The sequence below is a fragment of the Crocuta crocuta genome, unplaced genomic scaffold (genome assembly GCF_008692635.1).
Source record: "Crocuta crocuta isolate KB4526 unplaced genomic scaffold, BGI_CrCroc_1.0 scaffold339, whole genome shotgun sequence".
Taxonomy (NCBI): domain Eukaryota; kingdom Metazoa; phylum Chordata; class Mammalia; order Carnivora; family Hyaenidae; genus Crocuta; species Crocuta crocuta.
The window spans coordinates 2,777,948-2,788,831 of NW_027530357.1; the positions used below are offsets into that span (position 1 = coordinate 2,777,948).

General features: G+C 42.4%; 1 protein-coding gene across 3 annotated transcripts in view; it reads right to left on the minus strand.

Moving 5' to 3' along the window:
- CCDC60 (coiled-coil domain containing 60) overlaps window positions 1-10,884 on the minus strand; it is a 165,280-nt gene that overhangs the window by 88,317 nt on the left and 66,079 nt on the right. For all 3 annotated transcript variants that reach the window (XM_077765932.1, XM_077765933.1, XM_077765931.1), the window contains exon 2: window positions 84-163. In XM_077765932.1, the coding sequence (XP_077622058.1) occupies window positions 84-163 (80 nt within the window). The remainder of the gene's footprint in view (window positions 1-83; window positions 164-10,884) is intronic.

The following is a 10,884-nucleotide window of genomic DNA, read 5'->3' on the forward strand; positions in this document are numbered from 1 at the left end:
AGCCCAGCAATCCCCCCCCCCCCCCCCCAGCCTGTTCATCTCTGTCAGGTCGTCCATGGGTTAATCCTTGTGGGCTCACTCACCGGCTTCGTGCAAGGTCTTTTTTGAGGTTTATTATTTCCTTGTCCATGTACTTGATGCTCTTCATCGGCTTGTCTGGGACCTGACGGGAGGCCAAGAAGCGAAAGAAAAACGTGTTAGTATAACTGTTAAAGAATGGAGCCAGGCTGCAGGAGGCTCATGCATTCATCTAAGATCTCTGACCAGGTTCAAGGGTCCTAGACAGCACAGTGACCTCCTCGACACCAAAGAGGGGCCGTGTACACAGTGGAAGCAACAAGGGCTTTGGAGATTGGCAAACCTGAGCTCTGACCCTCCTTCTTTCCGGTGACTGGCTGTTTGATCTCAGACAAATTACTCAGCCTCTCTGGGCCTGTTTCTCAGCAGAGAGGAGGAATAATTCTTACCTTGTTGGGACAATTCATTGTCCTATTCCTGACTCCTAGCAAGCATTTGATAAATGGAGGCTCTTAATAGTAACATTATACTCAAAGTAAAGCAAAGAATGAAATGTTAATCATCATTGTTGGTGGCATCGGCAGCTGATTTGGAGACGTGAATCTTGTCAATGGTACTTTTCTCCCCTCACCGCCCCTGTAGCCAGATTTTATGAGCGAATTAACCAGGTTCATGGGTTTTTCTTTGCCTTTCCTGTAATCATTTGCCTTGTCTAGCCATAAGGGAAACTTCACAAGACTTAAATTCATTACTCAGGGGTGGATGTGGATACCAGGTCAATGTAAAGAAGAGAGTTAAATTAACTGCATTCTAATATAAAAGTCACTTTTCTCAGCCCCGGTTTCGTGAAACAATAACGAGATCATTATCTGGATTACCCTGCCTGGAAATGAATTCCTGCAGTACTAATTTTTTTTTAAACCAAAGAATGTGAAATTATGGGGAAACAGGCACTTTCAATGAAGCTGATGGAAGAATACGTTGTGGTGACTTTTCTGAAGGGCAATGCGTCGGCGCATACTAAATGCCGCCGAGGTGTGCTCGCCTCAGGGTGTTAACAGTCCTGCTGTTGGGTGTCCTATGGGAATATCCGTTCATAGGCACAGAAATCCATCAACAAAATTGTTCGCTGGGATGCTGCTTGTTAAGAGGAAACTCTCGGAAACTACCTGCTCATCTTCACAATAGAAGACAGGTCAAATAATTATGGTGCATCTAAACAATGGAATAGTATAGAGCAATTAAGTGCGATGAGTGTATAAAGATGGAACATGTATTTATTGACATACAGAAATGTCTGAGTTCTTTGGGAAGTCATGTTACAATTATGTATCACACAATTCTGCTTTTGCTTTCTTGGAAAATGGTCTATGTGGATGGACACGTATCGGAAGATATGGAAAGCCACACCCTCCCAATGCAGCAATTGTCTTGGGGAGTGGGATTATGGTGAATTTTATTTTACTTTTCCTTAGCTTATGTGAAATCCCGATTACTCTGCAATAGATATTACTCAGTTATATGATATACCAAAAGAAAATAATTTATTTAATTTTTTTTAATGTTTATTTTTGAGAGAGAGAGGAGAGACAACATGAGCAGGGGAGGGTCAGAGAGAGAGGGAGACACAGAATCTGAAGCAGGCTCCAGGCTCTGAGGTGGCAGTCAGCACAGAGCCCGACGTGGGGCTGGAACTCACAAACCGTGAGATCGTGACCTGAACTGTGTCCGACTGAACCACCCAGGTACCCAAGATTTTAAAAAGATACACAGCCAAGTGAAGTTTGGCAAAGACTGGTTGGTAACGCTGCATTGAGAATGTTTTTCCAAAGACAGAGTGAGGGCAGGCAGGGGGTATTCACCAACAGAAATCACAGTGCGGACGCGTGGGGTGAGGCACGGTGTTTCCTCAGCAGCTCTCGTCACCCAATTTCACTGAAAATGAAATTGTACTGTGATGCTTGCTGATTTGGGCCTTTTAAGTGGACTGTGGAAGGTGAGGAGTATGGCAGTGTGGTGGGGGGTGGAGAGTGGAGTCTGAAGGCAGGAGAAGGGACTGTCACTGGCCTTCCTGATTCCCAACCCATTTTCTCCTGCGTCACCCAGCACATGTCCTGTGCCAGGCGCTCAGATTAAGAATAGAGAGTGTCAGGAGGCACCTGGGTGGCTCAGTCGGTTAAGCATCCGACTTCGGCTCAGGTCATGATCTCACGGTTCATGGATTCGAGTCCCGCGTCGGGCTCTGTGCTGACAGCCAGCTCAGAGCCTGGAACCTGCTTCAGATTCTGTGTCTCCCTCTCTCTCTGACCCTCCCCTGCTCATGCTTTGTCTCACTCTGTCTCTCAAAAATAAATGTAAAAAAAATTTTTTTTTTTAAAGGATAGAGAGTGTCTAGGGTGCTTAGGTGGCTCCGTCGGTTAAGAATCTGACTTCGGCTCAGGTCATGATCTCACAGTTCATGAGCACGAGCCAAGAAGAAGAAGAAGAATGGAGAGTGTCTCGTAATTCCCCCAGACCACTTGTCACTGCAGCTCCTTCTCACCCACTAAGTAAAGTGTATAAGATACAAAAAAGCATCTGGGTTAGCCTTGAATGAAACTCAACTAGATATGAAATGGTGACCTCATGTAAACTTTATCTCTGTAGTTATTGTTAGTAATGAATTATATAGGTCATATATCTTAATACGCCAGGGTGTTTCAACCCCTGGGCTGAAAATTAATAGCAACCTTGTCAGTTTTCATCTTGAGGGATGGGTGAAGTGGGAGAGGAGACAGACCCCCAAAGAGGCACGTAAGGATCTCCAGAACTACTTTTAAAAACTTCAATGTCCTGGACATTTGCTTTTCTCACACCCCAGTATCCCAGCACCCTCCCTTATGATACTAGCTCCCTCACTAGACCATTTGTTTCCCCCCCCGCCATGGGACACTTGCAGCAGGGGTGGTCCTGAGTGGCTGAAGCCAAACAGTACAGCCCATTCCCCATCACAGTGACTGGTTCAGGAATGGTCATGTGATGTAGTTGGGGCAAATGAGATGCAAGCATACATTTGCCAGGGGGTTCTACAAAGCATGATTCCTAGATCTTCTAAAGAACCACAGGCAGAAAAGTCCTCTTCCCTCATTGACCATAACTGGAGAAGCAGATGATCTGTGGGAGTTGCTGGCAGCCATTTTGTGCTCACGAGGAGCGCCACCTCCAGGTGAAGAAGATATGAGGGAAGGCGGAGAGGAGAGTCAAAGAAAAACTTGTTCCATGATGCCTTGTTGAACTGATCAGGCTTCACTAGACTTTTCATGAACATTTCCTTCATAATTTAAACCAACTTGAATTGGATTTTCTGTTACCTGCAACCATAAGATTTCTATCCAAAAAGATGTCTTGCCTTCAACGTGCCAAGGCAGTCAATAGACTAAGAATTATTTTAACTAGACTTACTCTTCTTTTCTCTTCCCTTCCACTCTTGTGTGGTCAACATCAGACATGCATTCTGGTGTGTTTTGCAGTGAAACCAATGAGATTGGCCATGTTGAGATCAAAGTTTGAAGTCAAGGTTACCTGTCTTCCTAATCCCTCTCTTTTTCTGAACCTTCATTAACTCTTACCTGCAGGACCAAAGTAACTTTTTTAAAAGATATTGTGAATTAAAAATATTTATGAACAAAGAAAAACCAAACACACTCAAATTTCCCTGCCAGATAATTTGAAAATCCAAGGTTGAAACCCTGCTTGAAGTCACAATTGTATACACATCATTCTCTTAAATGTCTCATGTTTTACTCACTCAGGAAACAAATATGATACTGTCCAAATTTCACACATTCCCCTTCCCTGAACCCCCTCCAAATGTTGCCTACTGACAGTTGCCTGTAAAAGAGAATTTGCATTGGCTAGGGCTGGTGCTGACCAATTTATAGCAGTGAAGCCACGTTGTCCCCCCACTTGACACAAAACTTTAGCAGGACAAGATCCAGCCCCCAAATACCTGCAGTTATGTCACCATTTCAGTGAATTCTTAGGAAGCCATCTTCAATGTGACCATTGTTTAATTACAATTATAATAAGCCAGCAATAATAACGGCATTGAATGAGGGAGTTCTGTTGTCAGGACATTTACCAACACTATTTGATATTAGCACAATTAAAAGTATACACAGCATCCAAGAATCACTATCTTCACAGCTTTCTGGAGGGTAGTTTAGCCATGTGTATATGTAGCCTTAAAAACACATATGCTTGTGGTGCCTGAGTGGCTCAGTTGGGTAAGCCTCTGACTTTGGCTCAGGTCATGATCTCACAGTTGGTGAATTCGAGCCCCACGTCAGGCTCTGTGCTGACAGCTTGGAGCTTGAAGCCTGCTTCAGATTCTGTGTCTCCCTCTTTTTCTGCCCCTTACTGTTTGCACTTTCTTTCTCTCTCTCTCTCTCTCTCACACACACAAAATAAATAAATATTAAAAAAAATAAAAAACCACATATGTTCATGCCCGGTAATTCTACTTTTGCCCAGGAAATTTTTCAGCAAGGATAAAAAGATTTGTCCATGGGGATGTCTATCACAGCAGTATTAATAATAGTGAAAAAAAAACATCTAAATGTCTAATAATGAGCATTGAGGGGATAAATCACAGTCCATCCAGATGATAGCATACAATGAATTTTAATTTGGTGCTATTTAATGTTGCTATCGATGTATATTTGTTGCTATGGAAAGGAATATAATTTCAAGTAAAACCACATGTTACAAAAATGTAAAGAGCTTAGATTTAGAGAGTTTTAAGATTCATATTCATAAACATCTATAGATGTTCCTAAAATATATGTACAGTAATACAAATTATGTTTTAAAGTAATGATATATATAGGGGCACCTGGGTGGCTCAGTGGGTTAAGCGGCTGACTTTGGCTCAGGTCATGATCTCATAACTAGAAGGCTCGTGAGTTCAAGACCCGCATTGGGCTCTGTGCTGACAGCTCAGAGCCTGGAGCCTGCTTTGGATTCTGTGTCTCCTCTCTCTCTGCCCCTCCCCTGCTCGCATGCTGTCTCTCTCTCAAAAATAAATAAACATTTAAAAAATTAAATAAAATAATGATATATGGCAAGGTATATATGCAATAACATAATAGGTTTAAAGTAAATCTAACAGATTGTTAATAGGGATATTATTGCAGGGTGTTTGAATTATAGGTAAACATTAATTTTTAATTTGGGTCATCTTTTTCCCATCTTTAAAAATAATTTACCTATATTAATTGTCCAATAAAATAATAGCATTTTCATATTTGTAAAGCAATTCTGACTGATTGTATCAATATAAGTTAAGTGTAAGTTTTCAGGGCTGCTTTAAATTGAATAATCTAAGAGTCTGGAATGATGTAAATTAGGAGATTATTTTAGCACACTGTATCAGGCAGGGTCTAGGCAGGAAACAGAGCTCATGCCAGGTAGTTCAATACAGGGAATTTAATATAGGGAAACAGTTACAAAGGTGTTGGAAGAGTTGAAAAGCAAAATAAGGGATGGCATGACAAGCTAGAGATTCCCCACAGTTGGGGATGGAGGGGCTAAGGAGAGAGGTAGCCTTCAAAAGCCCAATCCAGCCCAATCCACCTGGCAAAAGGTGGGCTCATGGAGGACATGTAGTTTCATTTGGGAGCTGCCACCAGAAGCTGAGTGGGGGAAGGAGAGAAATACTCTGGCTTCTCCCTTCCTCTAACCCTCCAATTTCCTCTTCAGGCCTCCTATTGGCTGAACCCACTTGGAAGTCAGCTGGAAGGGGCACCTGGGAAATGTAGTTCGCAAGGATCAGCCCGCTGTAGGGAGCAGGAAATAAAAATGGAAATGAGGGCCAACATCAAATGGCTGTGGTTATAGTTTATGCTCTGGGTGCTCACTAGTTATTTTTGGACTATAAATCTGGTTCTCCTGATTTATACAGACCCCTTTGCAAATGGCAACTTTGGATATTTCTTATCTTTGGATCTTAAGTTTGAGGTTCTTAGAATTTTCTTTGGCTTACATGCATATCCAGAATTGGGATTATTCTTTGCAGAATTGGGATCATTCTTTCTCTCTCTCAAAATCATGATCACAACACAGGTTTCTAGAGTATCCAGAACCCACCTACTTCTCCCAGTTTCTTTCCCTAGGATATATAGCTGACCCTTGAAGAGCATGGGTTTGAAATGCATGCATCCACTTTTACTCGGACTTCTTACAGAAGAGTACTATAAATGTATTTCCTCTTCTGTATGATTTTCTTAGTAACACTTTCTTTTCCTTAGCTTACTTTATTATAAGAATACAGTATACAACACATATAACACACAAAATGTGTGTTAATTGATTGTTTATGTAATCAGTAAGGCTTGTGGTCAACAGAAGGCTAGTAATAGTTAAGTTTTGGGAGAAGTGAAAAGTTATACACCTATTTTTGACTGTGTTTGTATGCGTAGGGGTGCTGTCAGTGCTCCTAATTCTGTGTTGTTGAAGGATCAGTTGTATCATACATTTTAGATCTTCATAGACCACTTCCTCTTGCACCAGAATTTATATGTCCTCTGCTCCACGCACTTAAGTCCTTATCCTGGATAAACAAACTGATGCTAAACTTTTCCTCCCTGCTGACACTGATTAATGTATCTCCTACCTTGGTAACACATTACTTTGTTTAAGATTGTATTCTGATTCTAAAAACAAAGTAATGAACATTGTGGAAAATCTAGAAAAGATTAAAAAAAGTAAGGAGAAAATAAAAGTCAAATATAACCCCCTCACCATTCCTTTGGATGTCCTTTGCCTTGCTTTCTGTGACTACTTCCAGCCAAGATTCGTAAAAACCATCCTGGGACACTTGACTATAATTTTCTATCTTTGCTTCCCTTGGGAGTGCCATCGGCCTTAAGAGCCTTCAGTTTATTCCATTGACTTGTAGAGTGTAGGGGATGCCTTTATTCTTTGTTTCCTGGAAAACAAAGTCAAACGTCTGCCACGTCCACATTTGCCTACAGCTTGTGTCCTTTTCCTGATTGATCTGTAAATGAGTCTTTGACAGTGTCTGTGAGAAACACCACATGACATCCTGTAATGTGTCAGGTTAAAAGCTGATGAATGTGGGAGGCAGAGCAAGAACATAGCTCATTGGAGCCTTAGCTGGGGATGGATTTGGGGCAGGTACATTCACATTTAATATTCATGTACTATGAATATTCAGATTCAGAGTAACATTTGGAGGCAATTTGGTTTAACCTGACAGGTGAGAAGTGGGAGGTGGCAGGAATGGAAGGAAAGAGCTTTTTCATCTGAAAGACCCAGGTTTGAGTCCTGGCTCTGTCACTTAAGAGTTGAGGAACTTAAGCAATTGCATATCCTCCCCAAGCCTGTTTGCCCATGTGTGAAATGGAGTTAATACTGTCTACCAACAACGTTATTGTTCATCTATGTGCCATACATTATTCTAAGTGTGTTTTTATTTGAAATACATGATTCCATTTAGACCTTGCCATATTATTATCCCCATTTTATAGAAGAACAAGCTGAGGTTTTGAAAAGTGAATGCAACATGCTATCAAGTGGCAAATTCTGGATCTGAACTCAACTTCAAGTGACATCAGAGCATGTATTCTTTATTTTTTTAATGTTTATTTATTCTTTTTTTTTTAATGTTTTTTATTTATTTCTAGGAGAGAGAGAGACAGCGTGAACAGGGGAGGGTCAGAGAGAGAGGGAGTCACAGACTGAAACAGGCTCCAGGCTCCGAGCTGGCAGTCAGCACAGAGCCCGATGCGGGGCTCGAACCCCCGAACCGCGAGATCATGACCTAAGCAAAAGTCGGACGCTTAACCGACTAAGCCACCCAGGCGCCCCTAATGTTTATTTATTCTTGAGAGAATGAGAGACAGCACATGGGCAGGGGAGGGGCAGAGACAGAGAGAGAGAGAGAGACCCAGAATCTGAAGCAGGTTCCAGACTCTGAGCTGTCAACACAGAGCCTGACACAAGGCTCGAACTCACAGACCACAAGATTGTGACCTGAGCTGAAGTCCATCACTCAACGAACTGAGCCACCCAGGTACCCTGGAGCATGTATTCTTAACCATGACTTCATTTTGATTTCCATTTTGCAGAGTGGGGGCTAAATAAGGGATAGCAGTGGCTAGCTATTAATTTAAAGATACTACCTCCAAAGCTTGCCCACTGGATTTTGTCACAAAATTTTTTATATGATGAAACATCAGGATGATTTGTTAGAAAGCCAATCTTTTAAATATCTGTTGTTCTTTGTCTTTTTATCAAAGAATGTTCCAAACCCATCTTTGTTATTTCTTAAAATATGATCTACTTCCTAGAATCAGATTAAGATGGAAATGAATTCCTGCTAAATGTACTTGGGCTGATACAGACATCAGGGGAACAGCTGGGATGCTCTGTCAAGTGCTGAGGGGGAAGGGAGACCATTTGAAAAGCTGAGTGCACAGAGGAGCAAGGAAGATGATTAGCAAATTTCAGACTCATTATGGAGAAGCTGTAAAGAACAAAATAGGCAGAGAATGAGTAGGATCCATGGCAAGGGTATATGCATGAACCCAGAGATCATAGTTTGTAGACTGATATTTAACCTTTGCATGGTTTTATGATGGTGATTGGCACTTTCCTTTGGAGAGAATGAGGTTTTATTATTTTTTTAGTTTTTTTTTTTTTGGTTTTGTTTCTGTTTTATTTTATTTTATTTGTCTTAAAGATATAAGACAGGTACCTACCTATGTAGGGATAACCCAAAACTAGTGACCTCATCCACATGTAGACACTTCAAGCTGAAATAGGAAGTGTGCTATTGAATTCTTTAAAGAATTTATGCCTGGAAGGCAGGGTGCATCCTTTAGAGTATTTTGATTTAACCACTCTTGCTTTTCTCATCTCCCTATGGACCCAGGAGAAACGAAGTGGGAGACCTGGGAAATATTTGGGCCCTGGGGAGAAGTGGGGTAGGGAAAAGGGGATGGTCAACCAGGGGAAATGAGGGAGTCTTCTACTGGGAACCTAATAACAGAATAAGCAACAGGAATCTCTGGGGGAAGTGAGGGATAACAATGGTTCCTGGGAAGGAAGCTTCTGGTCTCCAGCTCCTGACACAATGTCTGACCTTGAGTTCAATCCATCATTTGCTGAATGATGAAATGAATACATCACTGTCTCAAGGTTCAGCCCTATAGGCTAACTGTTAATTACAAAGGGGACAAGGTGCCTGCATAAAGATACCACCTGAACCAGCATGAGCACACTCAGCATCACCAGTGATGGGACAGATTGATGTCATGTGCCCTGAAGCAATGCACTGGGGAGGACACAGTTATCACTTGCATCGTATTTCTTCTTCTTTTTTAGAGTTTATTTATTTCCTTTTGAGAGAGGGAGAGGGAGGGAGAGAATGAACAGGGGAGGAGCTGAGAGAGAAGGAGAGATACAGAATCTCTGTCAGCACAGAGTCTGATTCAGGGTTTGAACCTACGAACCATGAGATCATGACTGGAGTTGAAATCAAGAGTCAGAAGCTCAACCAACTGAGCCACCCAGGAGCCCCACCTACACCGTCGTTCTGTCCCAAATGCCCAGTCTGAATGTGGTCAGGAGGGAATGATCAGAAAAATAAAAAGTGAGGGTCGTTCTACAAAATAAATGACCTAGAATCTTGGAGAACGTCAACATCCATGTCTGTTGGGGCCTCTGAGAAGCAGACACTGAGACAGGAGTACAGGTGGCTTATTGGGATAAGCTGTGAGAGAGAAAAGAGGGAGAGAGCAGGACTGGACAGAGATAGCCTCAGACCATGATGGGGATCTAGACAAAGATCCCACAACGGGTAGTTAGGGCAGAAATAGCCGGCATTCTTTGGATGAGGATGCTGGGTTGATCCTGGTCTCTGAGTTAGGTCCTAAAAGTGCCAACAACTCAAGGTTCTCAGCTACCTGCACTCCTTAGGGCTGAATGGCAAGTTCTTTCTTGGAAAGAGATCCAAGAGACACACCTTCCACTGTGTCAAAAAAAATTTTTTTTGAGAGACAGCATGAGGAGGAGGAGGGGAGAGGGAGAGAGACTCCCATGCAGGCTCAACCCTCAGTGTGGAGCCCAACATGGGGCTTGATCCCACAACCTGCTGGGATCATGACCTGAGTCAAAATCAAGAGTTGGGCGTTTAACTGACTGAGGCACCCAGGCGCCCCTCACGGTGTCAAATCTTATAAACCACCACCCACATCTGTCACCAGCAACATTCACTCTGAGGGACAATGTCCCAACTATGTCAACAGTTTGCCTTGGGACTGGATGGGCAGTCTGGGGTTGGGGGCCTTTTTTTTTTTTTACATTGTTTTATTTAATCCTCATGCCAACCTTTATGAGGTACCCTTATTCCTATTTTGCAGAAAAGGAAACCCAGGATTGGAGAGGTTAAGCCACTTATTCAAGAGCCCATGGATAATCAGTGGTGGAGCTCAGTATCCTGCACTCCTTGACCCTCCCTCCCCATGCTCGTCTAGTTTAGGGGCCAGCAAACAATGGCCTGCTGTTTGCTTTTATGAATAGGGAGTTTTTACTGGAACACATTTATACCTATTTGTTTATGATTGTAAAACCTAGGCGAGTCTGTTTCCCATCTGCAAATGAGAAACAAAGATGTCAGGCTGGTGGTCTGCAGGATTCATTTGATCTGTGCAGTGTTTACAATTATTTGGAATTCATTTCCTACCTTTAGAAAGTATGATCTTTCATATATACAGTCAGACTTCTAGCTGTGCAACAACATAAAGGTTGCAGGCTTTTTTGTTTTGTGGGTGGGGGGTGGTTGGCAGGAGGGGGGTGGTGGGA